This window comes from Falco peregrinus, chromosome 5 (genome assembly GCF_023634155.1).
Source record: "Falco peregrinus isolate bFalPer1 chromosome 5, bFalPer1.pri, whole genome shotgun sequence".
Classification (NCBI taxonomy): domain Eukaryota; kingdom Metazoa; phylum Chordata; class Aves; order Falconiformes; family Falconidae; genus Falco; species Falco peregrinus.
This window is the reverse complement of record NC_073725.1, coordinates 43,309,366-43,333,494: the sequence shown is the minus strand read 5'-3', so window position 1 is coordinate 43,333,494 and position 24,129 is coordinate 43,309,366. Positions and strand designations below refer to the sequence as shown.

Sequence of the window (24,129 nt, the reverse complement as noted above, 5' to 3'; positions counted from 1 at the left end):
TTTCTATCTATATTAGTTAGAATGCTGCAGTGAGCTGAAAAGGACACGATGATTAAAAGATTTTATTGATGTCTTGAACAGCCTTCCACACTCCTTTGAGCCTTCACTGGAAAGGTCAACAGGAAAATGAAAAATGACTTATGCTTGATGGCAGAAAGAGATAGCAACAAACTCTTTAATTACTCAGTATCTCAAAGAAACATCACTTCTAATATGGTCAGCTTTTCCCTTTCCTCTGTGTTACCATCATGTTTGTTCTCAGACAGTGAAAGAGAAAGATGAAAAATACACCTATAAATTCAGCATAAGTGATTTGAGGTGAGATTCTGAAGGTAACAACAATTACTTTTGGAACCTGTATACTTTAAGATCTTGTAACGTGATTAAGTAGTTCTGTTCCTTGTTTTTCTCTAGACGGTATGAACGACTAAGACAAAAGCATTTTTTATTGATTATCCTCATTTAACGTTAGTCCAATCCAGCACAATCATTTATTCCACAAAGCAGTAATAGCTTTTGTACCTCAACTCAGTACGCGTTCACGTTTAGCAGCCCTCTGAGATAAGCAAGTAGTAGCACACAAGCTTAGCAAGTGACCGAACAAGGAAACTGGAAAAAAGTTTATGGTTGGAAAGAGAGCTCTGATGAAATTGTTTTATCCCACTTCATGGGAACCTGGGTTTTAAAAGAAATTGCTCAAATCATGGAGTCTAGTTCACTTTTATGAAAGGCAACAACCTCAAGCAGTTCCTCTGCCTTCAATATAATCTATAACTTTCTCCACTGCTGTTACCAAAAGGCTTTTTTTTGGTTTGTTTGTTTTCAGATAATGAACCATTTTGGCATCTAGTCTAAATTTATTCATGACCATTTCAGATGCACTGATTTGTGTGCAGGCTCTGCCACTCAGCTCTCCTTAGCTCAGAAAAAGAAGGTAAGGGAAACACAGGAGAAAGTACAGCAGATCTGAAACTCAAACACCAAAGCTACTCAAAAACCTCCTATTTACCTGGCCTAAATCTTCATCTGGACGTCCAAGAGAAGCTGAATACTTTCTTATACCAATCTTCTTTCAAAGCTTAGCCAAATAACACTAGACAACTTCAAAATACAGAAGAATAATCTTATATTTATGGCTGTGGCAAAATCATGAGAAAGATTTTTCCTGTTGCATTTCTGCTTCGTGAGACAAACTAGGTCTCACAGATTTGAAGCTGGGCATCCAAATTCAAATTTTAAAAATCTAAAATACATCTCTGAGTCTTTCCAAGTTCACAAATCAGTAGATCATGTTTTGTATGCACTAGAATACTGGCCTGTCTAACCAAGCTCTCAGATTAACAATTTCAGCTCCTAGAACTTTTTATCTCCACTAATAGGGTGAATCTCTCAAAACTCAAGAGTCTCAATCCTAGGTTATTCTTCATGGACAGAAGGAAAGACTTGTAATAATTCTGCATTATAGCAGCCTTACTACTTTAGTTTCGTGACTGGAATAACTTTTTGACCAATGTATAACATCTACTTGGTGGTCATCTTTTTGGGTATTTACATTTGGATGTATCTGTACATCTCCTAAAAGTCACTACACAGAATCACATAAGCATCCTTCACAGAAATTGATTCCAAAAGTAGTAAGTTGTAGGGTGTGTATGAAACCATCTCTGTCCCTGCCTGGCACAACAGAGCAGATATAGCTTTACTACAGAAAGGATCTATTCCTCTTTGCAGAAAGAGAGAGGCAGGATTTTCAATTAAAATAGTATTTATCGAGGATTTGTTATGCTATTGCAAAGAAGTTAAGCATAACAATGAAGTTTCTTGGATAGTGAATCTTTATTTTGCTGCACCAGCTACTCTTTATTCCTGATCAGTAAACAAAGTAACTTGTTATCTATCATCCTAATCATGTTTTCTATGTCCCACTAACACATTTGTGTTAAGAATTATGAATAAGAGATAAGTATGCTTAAAAGCTTATCATCAAAATCATGCCTGAGTTTATCACCATGGTATAATTATAACTTGCTATTGATACTGTCACTTGAAAGGGGACCAGTGTGACTGTTATACATTTTCTCATTAGGGAAATACTTTCTTTATCACAGTATAAAACCAACGTTTCAGCTTCCAGTTTCACTTGTTCCTATATCTAGTTAGCTATTACATACTTAGCACGGAAGTATGTTATTAGAATTCTTCATAAAACTAGGATTACCCTTACTACAAAAAAAAATACACTGACAATCTGAGTCTCATTCACTGAAATTGGTATCAATTTTCTCCTGATGCAATACCTTGTTTTACCACATCATCTCCAAATTCACTGCATACAGTAGGTTGTTTTTTGTAGAAAATAATTTGTCAAGTCAGTTTTCATCATGCTAATAAAAGAATTGTTGATGTCACATCTTTAAATTCTTATGCATTCTCTATCAGGTTACACAAAATGCTCCAGATAATACTCAACAAAATATGTGCTCATAAACTATACTGTTCTACACATGTATGCACACATTCAACTAGTGAAAAGATCTGGAATAAAAAACCAAACCAAACTAAACAAACAAACAATAAACCAGCAGAATTTGAGCAGCAGAATTATGGAAGCTACTTCATCTGTTTGGAAAACAATTCAAGTTTTTCTTACAACCCCATATAGTTGCCAACAGCTCTGTAAAAACAAGATGATAAAAAGAAAACTGGAGAATATCATATCCTACACAACTGCAAAAGCATCTGTTAGAATACAGATATTTGGGTAACTTAATTCAGCCTTATAAAATTACATTTGGTACAAATACTAATTCAGAAACCTTTCTGTCAAACAAGGCACATTCTAGTCTTAGACAAAATATGTAAATGATGTTTACATATGCTCAAGCTGAGCTGTAATAGCATCAAAGTAAAGATGTCATATATAAAACTTTATGCAGCCAATTCATAAATACTTTTATCAAGATAAAAATCTTGTACTAAGTGTCTGTAAAACATGGCAGTGCTGAGTAAAACACACAGAAAATTAGTCTATCTTAGTTCAATTACACCAAAGCCCTTTAAAAAAGAAGTAAACACAGACTAAACAAGAAAGTCTATGTGAAGGCCTTCTCCCGTAACAGCTATGAATTATTTCTATCCTCTTAATTTCTAGTATTTTGGAGGCAATATTCTGACCTTTTAAATTTGTCTCTGAAGCTGATCTGGTATCAGCCATCATCTACAACCTCTGCTGTGAAACCTTTGCACAGTAATACTGAAGGCATCAGTTTCCATAGTATTACCTGTCACAGACCATTCAGTGTGAGTCCAGTGTCTTAAATTGAAATCAGTGTCTCCTTAAAGCCTCAGTCTTGAATACCTGCAGTATCTAGGTGTGCAACAATTTTAATGCATTTCCATGTGCAAAAATGCCAATGACCTGGTCTGAGTAGACAACAGAAAGAGTGGCTAAGGGCCTGAGCTGACACCTTGCAAAAGTAGGTGAAAGAAGCATGAGGATTCCAAAAAGATTTAGAATAGAACAGAAAGATCTAATGGAGACAAAATCTCACCTCTGTGAGGTGCGCGTGCAAGGGAAATGTTAATAGAGGCACCAAGAGTAGCAGGTTGCAGCCACTGAACGTGACCAGGAGACATCACAGGGCAAGGACACAATGCACTGCCATCCCACATCAACTGCATAGTCTACAGTTAAACAAGCATGTGTCCCATCCTGTAGATGAGATACTGCACCAGTATGATGAAAGATACCCCATATCTTCTAGCACTCTGAGGCTGTCAACCTAACTGCTCATAACTTGGCCATCACTTCTGCTTAAACTAGCAGTAAGGCAACTCAAAAAACATTTTTAAAGCAAATCTAAACCAGCCTAGGAAAAGAAAGAGACTTGTAAGAGATGATGAAAAAAATAAACCAAAACAAAAACTATGGCAAAAAGAGTTCTGAAATAAAAGTTAGGTGGCATTCAGCTGACAAAAGGACATATACTTTTATCTTTACATTTAGGCAACCTAAGTGTCTAAACTGTCATTAAAACTGATCAAGATCTGGTTGGTAGTACCGTTGGACTGCAAAGAATGATCATGCTAAAATAGAAATTTAGAGGTTTTGGGGGCATTCTTCAAAATGTGTAAGACATCATTCTTTGTCACCAGCTGCTACCCTTGAAGGGCTTACACTTACCTTACATCCTGTTATATACCTGTCAGCACTGTGGCCATTTCTTAAACTCCCTACTGCATCATAAACACAACAGATGCCTGTGCAATTCGATTGTGTCCAGTGTCTGGGCAGCAAAAGAGCAATATAGTACACCTACTATAATTGGAATTTAGGTACCTGACACACCTTTAGCACACCTAGATGTACAAGGCACCGATTTGAGTCTTAACTTGGAGCTGAATCCTACTCTAAATATTTCAGGTCTTAGATTAAGTCAGATAAAAATTGGACATACTTTAAGTAAAGATTCATTATGCATGTTAAGATGGTTTTATTTATCACTCCTTCCCCCCACCCAACTTTATTTTTTACTTAGATACCTAAAAATGCAGCACAGAAATATTAAGGGCTTTCCTTGCATATAAAAGTGTTTACTAAAACAGAAAGGTGGAGGAAAGAATCTTTACTTTCTGCAGTCCACCCATACATTCCCTCTCCTGTCTAGCTAAAGAGGAAAATCTGCTGGTTTTTCCCCCCATGCTCAGTGATGGCCATGCAGTCTCTGTTAATAACCTCCCATCATTTTTTCTTCAGGACAACTTCTGTGATTATTGGTGACACAACCTTTTCTTGTATTCTGGGTAGCTAGAAGACAGATCAAAAAAGCACTTTTTAAAAATTTTTATTTCTTCAATTTCTTCTCCTTGTGTGATGCACATGAAGTGATCTAACTTCTGAGCATAAACCGAGTGTGGTCCTTCCACGCTCAAGAATGCTTTACATATTTTGACGGTTAACAGTCCTTTCACCATTTATTTATTAACTTTATTTATCCTACCACTAAACAGCTTATGAGGCACATCTTGTGACAGTTAGGTATCTTGTGAAAGCTACAATATCATTCTACTTGGGAGGCATATTCTGTTGAAAAGTTTGAGAACAAAATCAAACAGAATGAAAATGAAGCTGTGCAGTGAATTGCCTCAAATCTTCCTTGATATAAAGCACAATATATAAACTGAGCTTTCAAATAAAATTTGCAAATATCCTATGCAAAATATTTTTTTTTCTTTGTCTAATGTATATCACATTGAAAATATAAACACTGTAACTAGGAAAGTAAAATACAGTCCAAAGTGACTATTGCTAAGTATGTGCTGAAAGGCTACTTCAAGTTCAGCTTGTTTCCTGCAGTTAGAGAGGAAGCAGCACACATGTGCCTGCAGTCTGAACCACACATGGACATTTTGTTCCAAGGTGTCTAGACAATTCAAATGCCCAGCAAAGTTGTACTGCACTAAAGGTAAAATGGGACTAGATACTGTGAAATATAACTTTTTTTTTCAGATCACTTTTGCTGTTGCAAGACTTAATAGTAAAAACACTTGATATTTCTAAGAATATCCTGTACTGTAGCATTATTTCTCTACCTTTAGATGTGTGAGAAAAAGTAACAATTAAACTCCATTAAGAGTAATTTGTTAGGTCGCTCTCAGAATGCAAAGCAGGGTTAGAGCTTTCACACTCTCAGTTTAACCAGGCAGAGGCAGGCTCCATGTATGGGGTACATAACACATAGGGAAATAAATGTCTGAGCTAATAACGTCAGTATCACTGATGGTCCTAGGAAGGCTTAGATTTGGTAAAAGTCCTCTCACTTAGTTGTTCTACTAAGGAGAAAATAAAACAGCAGGGCTCTTGAACAGGGTTCTTCTTTATAAATATAGTATCAGAAATTCATCTTGCACTTGTAGGAACATTTTGCCTTTGGTTAGAAAAGTTATTCCCATACCCCAGCTACCCATTGCCAAAAGGTATCACCATTTCATGCGACTGAATGTAGATAAAAATACCTGCCCTCACCTGCTGCTCAGAGACTCATTTCAAACTGCCAGTACTGAAAATTCATTTCTCCTGTCCCGATACTTCTTTGAACTTCTGCTCTCAGACATACTTCTTAGCAGCTAGTCTGTGGAGACCCAAGAGCTAAGGCAAATTTTGGAGATGTTAAACTGTTTTGCAAAACAGAAAAACAGTGCTGACAGTGCCCTACCTCCAAGGACCTTCGGTGATATTAATCATGTTCTGTTGTCCAGCTTCTAGAGCTGTAATCATTATGGACCCAGTCCAGGCTCTGCTCGGACTGCTGATCCAAACAGTCTTTGAGTTTTCACATTCAAGGTATTAGGTTTGGGAATACCTAGGGGAAACATTTTGTTTCTTTGGGACAAAATTATAATAAAGTATGACAAACTTCTGCAAATTTCTGTACTTTTATTTTATATGCAAATAATGCAATCTGTTTGGGACAGAAATGTATCCTAAATCCCCACAGAATGTTGGAAAAAACCTATTTGTAACTCCTATGTATCCTTAAAATTACAACCCATGCTACATTTTTGTAATTATTTGGTAAATTAGACTAGTATAAATAAATGTGATTTATTTATTTATTTTAGTTTAACAAACGAACACTTTGTTTTCAAACCATCATACAATCTGGTATGGCTAGAGCTCAAAAACAAAGGACATAAAAGAGAGTCCTAGCTACCAACAAAAAGAATAAACTTTGGAATGAAATAGGTGGACCAAAGGCAGATATTTCCAATTAAATTGGTAAAGTACAGTGGTTATAATTGCATGGACTTGGAATGTAGCTGGAGAAAGCTTCACAGAATCAGAAACTAAAACATAAAAATCCAGGCTATATATTTTATCTCCTTCACTGTCAATAAAAGGAAAATTTTCTCATAACAGTTGGACAATATATGTAGAAGCTTAATTCAAGTCACCTGTTTGCATGACTACTCTTAGCTTTATGTCCAGCTACTAAACCAATCTACTCATTCTACAGTATTTCCACCTTTTTTTTTCCTGAAAAATATGGAACAGTTGTATCTTGCGCCAGAAATGAGAGAAAAAAAATTAAACATGTCCATTTTTTATTTTAAAAGTCTAGACTATAGCCATGAACTTCTCTTTTCATATTATTATATAGGTGAAAATGAAAATTTATGCTTGCATGGAATTTAATTCTAGATACATTGGACAGTCTGTTTCTCTTCAGGTACTAATTAAGAAAAAGTTTCACAACCTGCTGTATGCTATTAAGCCAACTATATAAGTATATTCTATCTTCCAAAAGTTCAGGGGCATATCAGAAGTTATGAGTACTCTTGATAGGCTTGATTTTTTGTTTTGTGTTGTTTGTTTGGTTGTTTTTTCCCAGAACTGGTTCTAAAGTGGTTTAGACATTCTACCATGTTCTCTCAGACAACAGTCAACGCTGCTTGCTACAAAGGAAGATATAAATGTTTAGTTATTCAATCAGTTGTGCACAAGGAGATATTCCGCTTTTCAGTAGGAGATCACATTACGTACTGAAGCGTAAAATGTATTCATTCTTGTAATTACATATTAGTTAGAATAACTGCCAAGGTTATTTCTATTTATGTGCCTGTAGACTTCTATAAATCTAATTATATCTGCAAAAGAGTGAAATAAGCAATATCCTTTGGTCTTTAGAGTACAGTATAAAGTATAATATTTAAAAAGAAAAGATTTCAGCAAACCTGATTTTCATACTATTGTCTTCCTTTGCCTGTGTTCACTTTAATTTCAGCTATGATGCTTAATTTTACAACTTTTTTTTTTTAATTAGACATTTGTGCTAAAATAATTTAAAAAATAGTGTGGAAAAAAACACTAACTAAAACAAACAAAAGTTTTCCAAGGTGATATGAGCTAGGAATAACTATGAATAATAGAAAAAAAAATTGTGATATGAAGTTGCTTAAAGTGACAGTACTAAGCCCTTTTTATACACTGGGCAGCCTTCCTGACAGCTATCATTGCAGGGCGTTAGATTTTCCTATCATCTCTGTAACACAGCTGCCAGCCCCAGGCAGGTGGTTCAGGTATCTTATACAACTACAATGGAGCTCAGCAGCCACAGTTTGGCAAAAGAACTGCATCCTCCAATGAAATGTAATGTTAATTGAGTTACACAGAACCCAACAAAATCTGTCTTCATATATGGGTGATGAGGTCAAATCACCACCACTACTAAAGAGTGACACAGCAGACTACTGAAGATAGCTCCAGAAACACATCAGCCCAATATTCAAAAAGTGCAAAGTGCAGTGCAAAGAAAAAAAAAAAAGCTTCATGATTTCTCAGGAAACAGCAAAGAGAAAAATAATCATTTTACTACGGTATCATTCCACCGTTCACTCATTTCCTAAACTCTACAAAGACCTAATTTTCTAATCTTAAAAGATTATAGTAGATTTAAAAGAAAAAAAAAATCAGAGAAAGGAAAACATCTGTGGAATAGTTCTCAGCAAGCAGCAGACCTGTACAAGTTTCTGCCAAAAGTGGAGGAGGGGCTAAACTTCTGAATGTGTTCCCAGGGAAATTAGACTCTACACAGAAGGCAAATACAGTAAGGTTTACTACGTATGCAAAACTACATTTGGTTCATAAGGCCTTCCAAAAAAGAAATATTAGGAACATTAGGAGGAACCATCACATATGCCTGTCCTTTTCTGATTTTTGCTCAGCATCTCATTAACAGCATTAGAGACAGGATATCCAGTAGAGATGGACCTCAATGTGATCTCCTGTGAGTATCACTGTGTTCTTTAAGATACATGTAACACTTCAGTGAATCTCTTTTAATTTGCTGGAAATAACAACTGTCTTCTCTACAAAACTGAATTCAACAGCCACCAGTTCTCTTTTTTCTCCATTGTAGCTTGCTAATCTGACCAGGCAGCCCATGGCCGCTGTTGTATTCCCAAATAAGTGCTACGGAGACATGAGCAGAAACTCTGATGGAGGGATCTGCCATTTTTACAGCCAGTAACAACACTTCAGGAGGGAAGAGAGGGAAAAGAGAGGGAGAACATGCAAACTGGGAGATCACAGAAGTTGTTGTCAAATCCATTACGCCTCTTTGTAAAAAAATGTAAGTGTAAAATATGAGTCATGCCAACGGTCTCACATTTTGTGGACAGAGTCAGACAGTATCTTCATCTGTGAACATTCCTGAGGGTTTTGTATAACTCCCTTTGAAATCATGGTTACTGCAAGAAGAAGAAGAGGGTATGAATGCCTCCTGGAAAGGCCACGGCTTTGAACACTATTACCCCTTTTACTGAAAAAAGCATACAGAAAATAGCTATCACTGCATCTTTGAAATATAATGGAAAGAGTGGTTAAGCGTGGGGAGAATATGCTATCTGACCTACACAATCCTGAAAGCTTGCCAGGTCCATAGGAAGGTCTAAGTTATTTCAGAGGAAACTCTGGTGCATTGACCCTGGCTGGATGCCATGTGCCCACCAAAGCTGCTCTATTTCTCCCCTTCTCAGCTGGACAGGGGAAGGAAAACATAATTAAAGGCTCGTGGGTTGAGATAAAGACAGGGAAAGATCACTCATTCATTTACCATCACAGGCAAAGCAGATACGACATGGTGAGATTAGTTTAATTTATTACCAATCAAGTCAATGTAGATTGGTACCAATGAGAGATACAAATAGAACAGAATGGGAAACAAGAAAAAGGCCGACTTGGGCCTGTTTCAGAGCCTGGTTGACAGAGTCCCTTGGGAGATGGTTCTGAAGGGCCGAGGCATCCAGAATGGCTGGACATTATTCAAGAAGGAAGCCTCAAAGGCACAGGAACAGGTTGTCCCCATGTGCTGAAAGATGAGACAGTGGGGAAGACCAGCCTGGCTGAACAGAGCTTTGGCTGGAATTCAAGGAAAAAGGGAGAGTTTACTATCTTTGAAGGTCACAACAACCCTATGCAGTGCTACAGGCTGGGGAAGGGTGGCTGGAAAGCTGTCTGGTGGGAAAGGACCTGTGAGTGCTGGTTGACAGCCGGCTGAACATGAGCCAGTAGTGTGCCCAGGTGGCCAAGAAGGCCAACAGCATCCTGGCTTCTATCCAAAAAAGACCAGGGGAGTGACTGTCCCCTTGTACTCAGCACTGGTGAGGCTGCACCTCAAATACCATGTTCAGTTTTGAGCCTCTCACTACAAGGGAGATGTAGAGGTGCTGGGGTGTGCCCAGGGAAGGTCAACGAAGCTGGTGAAGGGTCTAGAGAACAAATCTTAATGAGAGAAGCTGAGGGAACTGGGGTGGTGTAGCCTGGAGGAGTCTCAGGGGGCATCTTATTGCTCTCTACAATTACCTGAGAGGAGGTTGTAGGCAGGTGGGGGTCGGTCTCTTCTCCCATATAACTAGCAACATGACAAGAGGAAATGGCCTCAAGTTGTGCCAGGGGAGGTTTAGATTGGATATTAGGAAAAATTTCTTCACTGAAAAGGTGGTCAAGCATTGGAACAGGCTGCCCAGGGCAGTGGCGGAATCACCATCCCTGGATGTGTTTAAAAAACACGTAGATGCGGTGCTTAGGGACATAGTTTAGTGATGGACTTTGGCAGTTCTGGATTCATGGTTGGACTTTATGATCTCAACCTAAATGATTCTATGATTCTGTAAAAACAAATCTTAATACCACCTTCCCCCAACCCTTCCCTTCCTCCCAGGCTTAAGTTCACTCCTGATTTATCTGCCTCCTGCCCCTCCAGTGGCACAGGGGTATGGGGAATGGGGATTGCAGTCAATTCATCACAGGTCTCTGCCACTCATTCCTCCTCTGGGGGGAGAACTCCTCACACTACCCCTGCTCCAGCATGGGGTCATCGTCCCCCCATGAACTTCTTCAGCGTGAGTCCTTCCCACAGGCTACAATTAGTTCTTCACAGACAGCTCCAGTATGGGCTCCTTCTATGCGACGCGGTCCTTCAGGAACAGGCTGCTCCAGTGTGGGTCCCCCATGGGGTCACAAGTCCTGCCAGAAAACCTGCTCCAGTGTGGGTTCCTCTCTCCATGGGTCCACAGGTCCTGCCAGGAGTCTGTTCCATCACAAGCTTCCCATGGAGTCACTGCCTCCTTTAGGCATCCACCTGCTCTGGCGTGGGGTCCTCCACCGGCTGCAGGTTGATGTCTGCTCCACCATTAATCTCCCTGGGCTTCAGGGCCCCAGCCTGCCCCACCGTGGGCTTCACCAGGGGCTGCCAGGGAATCTCTGCTTCCATCTCCTTCCCTCCTTCTGTACTGACCTTGGTGTCTGCAGAGTTGCTGCTCTCACATATTCCCACTCTTCTCCTTGGCCGCAATTGCTATTGCACAGCAACATTCCCCCTTCTTACATACGCTGTCACAGAGGTGCTACCATCGCCACTGATGAGCTTGGCTATGGCCACCAGTAGTCCGTCCTGGAACTGGCTGGCATTGGCTCTATCAGACATAGTGGGAGCTTTTAGCAGCTTCTCACAGACGCCAGCCCTGTAGCCCCCCTGCTAACAAAACCTTGCCACACAAACCCAATAAAGACCTTTACTTGGGGCAAAGTCTAACTTGAGAATCTGCCCACACCGCAGACACAACAGGCATGAACAGCACTGTTAGAACAAAACTGTGTTTGTATCTTCCTACACACAGTACTGTTGTAGGACATGAACAAAACCCAATATTCCACCATACATCACTATTCATACAGTGAAGATTGATAAGCGCCAGTCTAAAATGATGTTTATTGTTTCTCTGGCACAGCATTTTAAGTGGCGCTCAGTGGCTTTCTACTTCAGCATTGTTGTTGCTAAGCAGAGTCATGAGGACAATCTACAGCATGCTGTCAGTCTATGGAAAATGACAGTGCTGGCTTTCAAAACAATTTTTTCTAGTTGTCCAGTGCTCATTTTCAGCCTTTAACTATTACTGCATGTTTGTCCAGAAGGAAAACACACATTACCTAAAATGTATTTTTAAAAAAATGTTTAAAACTTCAGAGAGTCTATGTAGGGTCAGGGAACAATTCTTTTGAACAGTGAGTTTTTGTCACAGATGGGAACATTTAATAACTCTATTATATTTAGTCCTTACACTACATCCATTGCCAGAGCACTCTATGCGCAGAAAGAACAAGCACGGGCCACCCTATTATACTTGTTTACACACTGATATTGCTCATAAGTCTTGGAAGAACCTCCCTTGATGTGTGCATTACAATTAATTCTTATTTAAAACCAAAAGGAATTTAATCTTTTTTTTTTTTTTAAATCACATTTGTTCAGTATGCAGAATACTAGTTGCAGATTGGTATGTCTCAAAAATTACAAAGTAAACTCTTCAAATTGTGACAAAAAACACCAAATAACCAAACTTCATTTGGCTTAAAAGGAGGGGAAGAAAACATTGTGACAGTTACAATTCGCTGTGCTATTCTGTGTACCTAAAATGAAGGAGATATTCCTTGTGAGTCCTGAGAAAAGGGTGTCTAAATATAGCAGAGGAGGCATATTAAACAGCTAGAAGAATATGCATCTGTATGAATTCTGCATTGTCATGTTATCAGAATAGACCTTGAAAGCTACGAATCTCTCTCTTAGAGGGAAAACATTACAACTTTCTTAGTAAATATTCTCTTTAGCTGGAGACAAGAAAGGAACAGATTTCTGCTGCATGATGTTCTTCATCCTTAGAAACACTGAAACATTTGAGCAATGGATGTGTTTCACTTTTGATTAAATTCTCCTTTGTATCTGCATATAAGCAGAGAAGTCTGAGTCCAGATTTTTGTAGTTGATCATCATAGGCATTCTAGCTGACTTTAGTTTATGAAGTTATACCACAGAGCACTGTCCACGGCCTCCAGCATGCATTTTACCACTGTTGAGAACATTTCTGTAAGCAAGAGCAGGTTTCATACTCGGGTTCCTAAGCCCACATTTCAGGCAATGATACAAAGAGATATCAATGCTAAATAGTAGCTGTAAGTTGGAACCCTCAGTGGCTAATGTAAACTCTTATCTGGGACAAGTGAAAATTGTTGATACAGAAAAGATAGTTCACTATAAGGATGAATTTAGACCATTATCTCAAAGCATTGTGAATCTACAAAGTTCACAAAGTACATCTTAGATGAGCTACATGAAGAAAAAAGTCTCTGGTGGCTTTTTCCTGAAATTTTAGGATCTTTTTTATTATATACACCATAAAAGTGTTTTGGAACATCCTTTACTATCAAAACCAAAGCTTTAAAGTTTCTAATACTGCCACAGGGACCTGCATCTACCATTAAGAGGAGAGAGTCTGAAAACATAAAAAATAAAGAATCAGAAATCTCAACTAGTGTTCCTCTTGGGGTAACATTCATATAAAGCTGAACTTTAAAATACCAATCTCATTTGCAATAAATTTCTGTAGATGTTTTGACAAAAGTAGGAAGCCAATACAGCATACTGTAACTGGCAACTTAAGAGAGATATATCTGGAAAACATTGCCCATATCTTTCCTGCTTGTCTTATGCACAAAGTACAGTGAATTTTCTTGGGTTTGATGTAGTCACATCAGTCTTACTTCCCAGTGCCTGAGCAGTGCTTAATGATGTCCTAAAGGGGAAAGCTACTCATTAGCCATAGTAACAAAGCAAAGCAGCTCACATAAATTAATGACCCATTCTCCCAGTAGTCCTTGACATTGGGAAATATTAACTTTGTTTTATTGATCAGAAAGACAGAGAAGTGAGATAAAATGACTTGCCTTAGCCATGCAAGAAATTTGTAGTAGGCCCAGGAACAAAATGCATCTCCTAAATTCCACTTTGGGGGTTTACATTTCAGTAGCTTTGGTGATAAATGTAGAAGATGGAAAGAGATTTCTCCTGTTCTGTCAGAATGAGTTTCTCCTTCATAATTTGTGTCCAAGCAAATATCAGTAACGAACAACATCAATGCTTTCAAGAGCAGCTCCTACCTTGGAGTTATTGGGATCCCCATCCCCATCAGAACGTTATTATTTTGGGTAAAATTTTCCTGAGTTTTATTTCCCTTGTGCAGAAAGTGAGTATGGTGCAAACAATTGCACCAGTGCTGGCACCATACCACACAGGAAGAAGATGGATATGGTACCTAAACATGTCAGTAGGAATTCCCACTACCCATAAAGCATTAAAGCTTGATGGTTTTACTGCAATCTATCCATATTGGCTCTGTCTCACTCTTAGTTCTTTGTTTTACAATAACTATATTATAAAAGTATTGATAAATAAATCCCACTGAATTAAGCCGGGCATTGTCTAAGTATACATGGCTGGACATTAAGTCTTGCAGATTCACAAGTGTTGACTCAGTATCCAAACAATTTCCTAAAAATAATTTATTGTAATTTCAATGATCTACTTAAAAGCATGTTAGTTTCAACATGTCTTTAGCAAGCTATGTATTCAATTTCTTTTTTGAAGGAGAGACAAAAAAGTGAAAGCAATGCTGCTATTCATTCTTTCCAGACTTAATGTAGACTGTTTGTCTGTAGCAGGAACATACCTGTTGGAGGCAGTGTTGTGGGTTCTGCTGGTAAAAACTCCTGGGATGGTAAGCACTCCCTGGAAAATGTGAGGTCATCAAGTGCTATGCCATCTTTTGGACCTTTTCCAGCTACCCCTTCAAAGATTACTTGGAAATCATCTCCATCTCCAGCCAGGGTCAGTGCCTTGCGCTGCCAGAAATTTCCCTGGTTTCCAGTAAGATTAAGGAGAATGTTTTCATGTTTCGCCATAGTCCTCTGGTAGACAATCAATGATCCAATGTGAGCTCCATACATATGGTAATAGAAAAGTATCTGCAAGCAAGAACAATAACATCAAGTATACAATAGGTGACTGCAGACCCATTCTGCTATGGTATTTACCCTAATTACTAAATTAAGCATCATCACTAGCATTCAGAATAGCCCTTGACTTTACTGATTCAAACACAATTTAATTAAAAGGCACCAAAAAAAATATCACTAGTGAAAATTTTTGAACTATTCCACATGCCAAACTTTGAAGCAAGCATTACAATACTGTGACAGCTGATCTTGTATCCCTTTGAATAACTCTTGCATGTAAATGTAAAAGAATGAAAAAACAGAGGAATGGAGCAGTGCCATTTACAATACAAGAAGTAACTTCAGTTTACTGAACACTTTTCTGGTTATAAATGTGTTTATGATGGATTACAGAGTGTGTAATTAGAAGATAATCTCTAATCTAACATGGGATCAAAAGTTCTACATGGATTGCAGAAATGCAAAACAATAACTAAAATAAAACATAAGAGGTCCTTGGATTAGAGAAGAGACATTTTTTTTTTTATTATTTTTTTTAGAAAAAATGGGGAAAACAAATTATGAAGCACAAAAGAAGATCAAGTAGATACAGAACATTAAAAGAAATCCCTGTGAAGAGTTGTCATAATTAACTGCTCTCTTAAGTTATTTTCAATTCAAAAGCAACAAAGGAATGCTTATATTTTATCAAATTAATACTTAATGTAGTTCAATATCCTGTTTCTGACAAGAATCGGAATATTTCCAAGAATGATAGAGGACCCTGAAAGAAGCAATTCATGCTATAATATATGAGAACATGTCTACATCTCAAATTTCTTTCCAGTCTAATGCATAGCACAAGCCCTAAAGAATAAAAACTCTATCTTATTTATTATAGCTATAAAAACCTAATAGTGAATATTATGATACACATGTAAATGTGAAGTCATGTCCTTTTATGTTACCTGGTGCTACAGGATTTCATAGGCTTCTACAGTCTATTGCATCGCATAAACACATTATTTAAAAAAAATCCTCACATTTCTATTTAACTGATTTTCTCTAATAATTGATTAGTAAAGCCACCAAGGGCTTTGTGTTATAATTCTTTTGAAAGTTTTACTGTGTTCACTTTCAGAATGTCTCCTGTGCAATGAAGAGGTCAAATATAATTTCTATAAGTCTGTTTTCTTGTATGGAAATGTTTCTATTCACCTCTCCATTTCCTGTCCTGCAGCTACTCTGTTTCTCTTAAATTCTTTCCTTAAATGAGGTTTGTCTATTCGATATATAGTTATATTTAAAAACTATATAATAATTTTCACATTTTTAATTTATCTCCATTCCTTTTTACTACTGCTGAATTTTATTTTATTTTCTGACTGTCATTAAATTCTGAGCAGATACTTTCACAGAGCTGCCCACTACACTGCTCTGGCTTAGTTACAGTTGTTTTCAAAACCACTAGACTGTATTTTTTATGTTTGTTTTTATTACATGATCCTTGGAATTCAATTGCCTCCTAACTCCTGGACCCAACATTACTTTCTGGATTTCAAATTTATTTGCAATACCCTTATCTCAATTACACTGAATAATTCGATATATCAGAGTCAACATACTGGTCTTCTGTTCCACTGTATAGTTTCTAGACATATCATACAGTAGTAATGTTACGTTGATAACAGCTATGCACAAACTTAATTTTAAGTATTTATCTGAGTCATTTCAGGGCTGGGGCCCCACATACTCAGGCTTGAATAATAATGCATGTGAAATATCAATTCCCATACTTAATTTGCTTTGTATCAGAACATAGGCTAGCTGTCTAGTCTTCTTTCTCAACCAGATAAGGTTGAGAAACAGATGTTTTCAAATATGATGCTACAGAAAGAAGCAAACATTGCCAAGGTTCTCTGGATGTTGTCATTCATCAGTTGGCTGTTTAGTATTTTCAGGTCTATCCTGAAGAATTTATCATAGTTTTTTTGAAAACTAAAAGAACTATAACATCTGGTTCTGTTTGGAAAGATTACAATGGAAAAATATACAGAAAATACAATACTTGATAAAACAAGTATTGTTTTATCACCCCCTTCCTACCATGCATACCATAAAGGAATTACCGATATTAATGACATTTTCATAATTTTTATTAAAATTCTTTGGCTTTATTCTTAAATTACCTTAAAATCACAATATAGGCTACATGACTTCCTGATTTTCTTATGGGTTGACATTTGCAGATAGTATAATTACTTACCACAGATGCCTCAATGCAGAATTCTCCATTATCTTTCCCAGGTTTATTTTGGCATTTATTTCTACTTAGGCTGTTTCCCTTGGCTTTCTATTCTTTTTGAACATGCAGCTTGGTTTGTGAAAGTCTTGTATACAAACGAACCATTTTTTTTTTCATGTATGTCCGTTTATATTTGCTGATGGTATATTTGGTTTGCCTGCATAAATTACTTGTCCCACTGATGTGAATGTACATTTTTCATTGATCTGAATGGGCCTAAGATCCCAAACAAAGCTTGTTGTAATATATAATGTAGTATTTGCTTCTCCAATAACTCACAGAATGGAGTAAAATAATTTAAGGGACTGTCTGATTTCCTATGAGGCTCTGGGTCTTGAAGTAACTTTTTCATTCAGACAGTTTGCTTTACCAGGAATTTCACTTCCTTTGGTCAGTTGCCTAAATGAAAGTTGCAGAACTGGTCAGAACCTTCAAAAAGCACTATAATATGCTGTAAATATAACTGACTGTTTCAGATCCTATCATGGATGTAGAAGTTTTGTCTGTAAGGTGCATAGACCTGCTGGGTTTTTTTAAATGATTTTCAGTGTGACAAAATAGTAGTTTCCAGTAGTTCTGTTTCAAGCTTTTAATTGCATTTAATGTGCGACATCATAAATATTCAGATGTGAACCTGTCATTCTCAGTTATTCTGCATTTCTTTGCATATATGTTTTACTCTTCATAGAAGTTAAATAGCAGAAAAGTTCTTTTTAAAGCGTAAAATCAGATAAGGTTGAGAAACACATATTTTTAAATATGATGTTACGGAAAGAAGCAAACACCTCCAAGTTCACGTGAGAATAATTTTTTTTAGTGTATATATATATTTTAGGCAATATATAAAATGAATGTAGAAAATATGAGATCATGGCTCAAATTTTGATGATATTTTATAATGGCTTGATTAAGTTTTGCTACTGACACACTGAAATTAGTCCTAAGTTTTGTTTGGAATGTAAAATCCAGCAATTTATGTTCAGTATTTCCTGACTTTCTTATCTATAAAGAGTTTTGGGAGCTTTCAAACAGCCAGAAGAATTTCAATCGAATGGACTACCTAGAAATCTCAAGCATAAGCAGAACTCCTTCAAAGTTTCAGACAAACTCTTTACAGGTTTTGATTTTCCTTATGAGTAGTGAGTATGAGATAAGTGGAACTAAAGGTAAATGACTGGACATTTTGAACAGAGATGTCAATTGCATATACAATAAAACTGTTCAGGACTATTTTAGTCTAAGACAACTTCCACTTGATGAACATAGTGCGGTGATCACGCTATCAGTTCAATTCAAAGGCTTTTTTAAAAACTACTCCTCTTCACCAAGATTATCCTCTTGACAGACCTAGTAATGACTAACAAGACAGATTTATAAAGGTGAACTTGCAAAATGAGACCATGAGGACAAAAATCCAATGTGAAATGATTACATACCTTATTTTACAGGCAGAAACTCAATAAAATTTTACATCTTCCATAAATAGAAAGACACTGATATCACCTCAGGCAAGGTACTGGACCAGTATCTTCCACAAAAGTATAATGTAAGAATTCCAAGTGTGGCATCAGTAGGGGAGATGCTCCAAATGCTGGAGAGCAAAGTGGCTGTTTTATGGTTGCATCATTAGAGAGGTCTTGAGCTTATTTAACTGGCTAAAGTCAGATAGCCAACAAACATTCATATTGCCAAGTTAGACAGATCTTCAGGTGTTAATAGCAAAATAATAACATTAATGTTAATTTTACTTATGCTAGTTCCAGGATTATTTATCCTAGATTCTAGGCTGGCATACGACTTAGACCACTCTGCATTTGTTCGTACTTCCTTTCAATTCTAACAACTCATAGAATGGAGCAAAATAGTTTCAGTGACCATCTGATCTATTAGGATGAAGTTCTGGGTCTTAATTAACTATTTGAAATATTAATTCCTTCATTCCAAACCAAATATTGAAATTGCTTTGTGTACCAATCCCCCCTTTTTTCTCTTCACTAGGTCTTTTTTGGCTGTTGTTTTGGTTTGTTTTTTGGGGGTTTTTTTTCCAGATCTCTTCCATTTTGGAAATCCATTCCCAAGTTTACCCTGAAAATGTTAAGCCATTCCTGCCTTGCTAATTTTCTAGTCTCTGTAACTCCTTTGCTAATTTTTTTTTTAATTATTTAATTACCACTTCGCCTTCCACAGGAGCTCCATTTACGCACAATATTCCTCTCCATGTAAATAATATGTAGATGCTTCATTAGCTCTATTTCTAACTACTATTTAAAAAATATTAGTAATTTTATTAGTAATTAGAATTATTGACAATTATTAATGCTTAAATTTCCATTGTGTTTTTGTCACTGGTGTTAGAAACTGAGATTCCACTCATTTTTGCCTTACAAAATTTGAAAAAATACCATTCCAAAGTAATGCATAGTTCAACTTTCTGGAAAATTCAGGTTTTCAGCATGCTGTTCCTGTAGCAGATTCTGATAGATGTGTTCTGAAAGACATCTTACGGAACTCCAAGTTACCATTTTAGCAAAGACTATAAAAGATATCAAAACTAGAAAACTTTTTAATGCAGGTTTGCAAGAATTGATCAAGCTCAAATCACTACAATGTGCTGTAATGTTTCAGAAAAAAAAGGCTTACTTTTCTCCATTCTCTAGAATTGGTGACAAAAGCTTCGGTCACACACCCTTCCATTTGGACTTGTGCTCATTGAAAGCCAGTTATTACTGTAATTATATACATTTTGCCCATAAAATCACAAACCATTGCACAGGTTTTATGCTACTTAGGATGAGTGTTGCTTAAGACATATTCTAAATCAGACACTGCATTCACTGTCAACTTCATCTGCATCTCCCAGAGTATGTACTTAGTTACAGAAACCGTTCTTCTCCCACAACAAGATAAATGTTTTCTTATTATTTCAAGGAAATAAGATCAGGCCCTGACTCTTCTACAACATGCCTGTTTTTTTTCTCAAGAAATATTTCAGTGATCATCTTTATTCATTTTAGGAGTATTATCTTTGTGCAATCTAGAAATCAAATTTCTGTTAATACCACACCCCCAAATACCTTGCAGTTTTTATTCCTTCTGCTTAGGAGAGGACTAGAAATCCTAGCTTTCTGTCCTGGCAGCTGAAGAAATGAACTCTTTATAAAAATATAATGACCAGATGGCTCTTGCAATGTGTGATCAGTAGCTGGTCCAGTGCCCATTTTTTTAGTACTGCTAGTTCTGAGGTTCCAGTCAAAATCATCGTTTTCATCTTGCTTCCATCCACAAAGATCAAACTCAAAATTGCAATGCCCAATAGGTGTACCTGAAAGAGATTTGCACACACATGAAAAGAGGGTTTTTTTTCAAGAAGTTAATTAGGCACATATATTACAGTCTAGTATTCAGATCCATTTTTTAAAAAAAGCTTCAATATAAAATCCATGTAACTTATAGAACAGAGCATTTTTAATGTTCTAGCATATAATAGATTAGGACAATAATAGGTTAGGACAAAACTTCATATATATGAGGTAGGTTTTTGTGCTGTCATTATTAAAGTCAACAGAATCCTTGGTATAAAAGTAACCAAATATAGTAACCTATTTTAGGTCAAGCTGAATAGCTCTTTAGAGTCTTACAGGCAGTAGTCAATTGATATCCTCCCATAGGGCATCCAAGACATCTGCAGAAAGCTAGCCTCTTTTTGGAAGAACATGTTAAGGTCAGGTAAAAACAAGTTATTATATTTAGGGAACAGAAATCCATCCAAATGAATGTATTGAGCATCACAAAGACCCAGCCACCATACAGACACATATAGATAAAACATAAATGTAAGTGTGCTAACTTTGAGCTGAATCACACCTACAGTTAGTTTACTTTTGCATGTTTGCAGAAGAGTTCACACGTGTATTTTCTCAGCCAATATGCAAACATAGATGATTATTTACATTTCTCCTTAACCTGTACTTAATTCCTAGAAAAAGAGAAAGCTGACATAATTTTGGTGGGTTTTTTTAATATGAAACAATGTCAAAACAGTCAGAATGGTGAGTCAACTGTCCACATAAATCAAGGTTAAGTCAATTACACCACTGCAGATGTTTAAGCTGTGTATATTTTTCCACCTATGCATCTATAACTTCATTATAATGATTATCAAGTAAAACTAAACTTGCTGAAATAAGCTGGAATTTCAGCAGAGCCTTCAAGAGGCTTTCAACTGTGCTCTGAATAGTCTTAATATTATTGCTGGAAAGTGCTTTGAAGATGAATTTGGCAACCATATGGATCATTTGGTCTGACAATTTATGAAATGACAAAAGCTCTCTCATAAAATGTAAACAGAACCTAAGCCTCTTCTGAGGTCTGATAAAGTTCAGCCACTTAAAAGTAGCTGTATTTAATTGGCAGCTAGTTAGAAGCCTCAGTAATGAGGCCAAGGAGCTAAAATCCATTGAGTCTCTACATGGACCAAAACAGTACCAACAGCTACGTCTGAAATTTCAGGCTGATATAAGGCAAAAGATTTCTTCATTGTATTTTTCTTTGTGAAGGTCTTAGGGGTGAAAAAGAAGCTAAAAATATTTTCCAAAAAATATGTATTATTTAGCAAAAATAGGTTCACTGTCTTTTATCTGTCTCTGCAAATACGATCCCATCTGAAATAACAATTAAAAAAACCCCAAACTCTATATGCTAAATGGTAAGATTATCACTAATTCAAAACATGGATTGTAGTTTACCTCAACTGAACAAACTGCCTATAAAATATGTCACTCCTTTTGCCATATGATCATTTAGCTACATAATATTTCAGGATCACAGTTAAAGAAATTCCTTTGACTACTTCTAAATTCCATCTCAAGTCAATGAAATTCATACATGCAACCGACCATTTTATTTTAAAGGCATGTTCTGAAGAATCCAGACCTTAAGGCGTGAGTATTGAACATCCCTGCGAATGATGTATATATTCCCTGTTACCTAATCTAAATTTATATGTCCTTGTAGGATCTCTATAGTCTTCACAGAAAAACATTCATAGCTATAGGACAATATATCTAATATAATGCAAACAACTGATTTTAAATCACAAGAACTTCAGCCTGGAAGTGAGTCACTCCACTGATGAAAAAGATCTTTGGTAGTAGACACTTCTATGAAGAACTATGAACCCTTAGCAATGAAGTACAAAAGCAAAACTAATCCTTCTGTCTGTGGAGCAGCGGCGTAGGGCTGCTGAATTAGTCTACTGCTTGACAGCTTAATAATTTAAAAAAAAAACACTTAACAGTAGGTATATTAATTGAATTATATTGGTCACAAAAGATCTAATGAGTCTTTGTTATATACAAAGTAATTAAATGAAGCAAAATTTAAACTAACTTCATTCATTCCTAACAGCCATGACTAGATGAACAAGTACAGGGCTATAGGAACAATTCTGTAGAGCAAAACACCTGATGCTGAGGACTTGATGACTTTTAGGGGGGTGGCGAAGGAAAGAGGACTGAGGTGCTACAGACTGATCCTGCGGGCTGAACGACCACTAGTGGTCAGAATACATTTGATGCTCTCCTGGAACTCATCACTCAGTTTATTTTCTAATGAAAGCAGCATAATTATTATGCTTGAGCACATTCTGCAATGCAAACCAAATGGCAATACATAGGAATAACTGAAAGATTTGCTTATAAGCACACTGGCGAGTTAAACCAAACATTAACCAAGCTCAGACAAAACCAAACACCTACCAAGTACAGCCACCTGCACTGTCACTAGTTCATATATTAGACTGGAAAAACGCTACTGCTCCCCACTACCGCCTTTTTCACAAAATGTAATTTACTAGATCTCGTAAAACATCATTTTTACCTCAAGGAGGAATGCCCAGCTCAATCTAACCAGAGCTGCCTCAGAGACCTTCCTCTGATACACTAACCTCAAGCAGCATAAGGCAAACCCCAGCAGAGCAGTTTCTGAACAAGGCTAAAGGAGTGCACTACCCACTACCTCTTCAGCACTGTTCTGGTTTATTTTGTTCTCTTCTACTTGTAGTAAGAAAACAGTACTAGTGACATCATACTTGAATGAGCATGGATCCCTCATTCAGCATTCTGGGTTGCATCAAAAGAAGCAGGTCAAGGGAGGTGATTTGGCCCCTCTACTCTGCTCTCCTGAACCCCACCTGCAGTACTGCATCCATCTCTGCCCCCCCCCCCCCCCCCCCCCCCAACGTAAGAAGGACATCAACCATCAACCTGTTGGAGTGAGTCCAGAGGAGGGCCATGAAGATGATCAGAGGGCTGGAGCACCTCTCCTGTGAAGACAGGCTGAGAGAGTTGGTGCTCAGCCTGGAGCAGAGAAGGCTCTGGGAAGACCTTACAGCTGCCTTCCAGTACATAAAGGGGACCCACAAGAAAGCTGGAGAGGGACTTTTTGCAAGGGCCTGAAGTGATAGGACAAGGGGCAATGGTTTTAAACTGAAAGAGGGTAGGTTTAGGTTAGATATTAGGAAGAAATTCTTTACTGTGAGAGTGGTGAGACACTGGAAAAGGTTTCCCAGAGAAGCTGTGAATGCCCCATCCCTGGAAGTGTTCAAGGCCAGGCTGGATGGGGCTTTGAGCAACTTGGTGCAGTGGAAGGTGACCCTGCCAGTGGCGGGGGGTGGTGGAACTAAATGATCTTCAAAGATCCCTTCCAGCCCAAAGCATTCCATGATTCTATAATTCTATGTTCTAATGGAAACATTTCTAAACATTTGACAAATCAGTGTATCTGTTAAAATATGTACTTGACTTATTTTACAGCACTAATGTCATGCAACTAGCTAAAAAGAGCCCTCTACAAAGCAAACAAAGCCAAGGCACAGATCTCTCAATAGTAGTTTAACAGATTTATGAGGCACAGTTTATAGCTCAACAGCACTGGCTTTAACAAGACATTGCTCATTAGACTTGGTGAGTATCATGTGATATAGCTCTGTTAACATACT

General features: G+C 37.2%; 1 protein-coding gene across 1 annotated transcript in view; it reads right to left on the bottom strand.

Moving 5' to 3' along the window:
• The window catches only part of MALRD1 (MAM and LDL receptor class A domain containing 1), a 282,749-nt gene that overhangs the window by 148,002 nt on the left and 110,618 nt on the right, over positions 1–24,129 (bottom strand). The window contains exons 24-25 of the mRNA XM_027777677.2: positions 20,207–20,454; positions 14,563–14,857 (exon numbers count right to left, since the gene is read on the bottom strand). Coding sequence (XP_027633478.2) covers positions 14,563–14,857; positions 20,207–20,454 — 543 coding nt within the window. The remainder of the gene's footprint in view (positions 1–14,562; positions 14,858–20,206; positions 20,455–24,129) is intronic.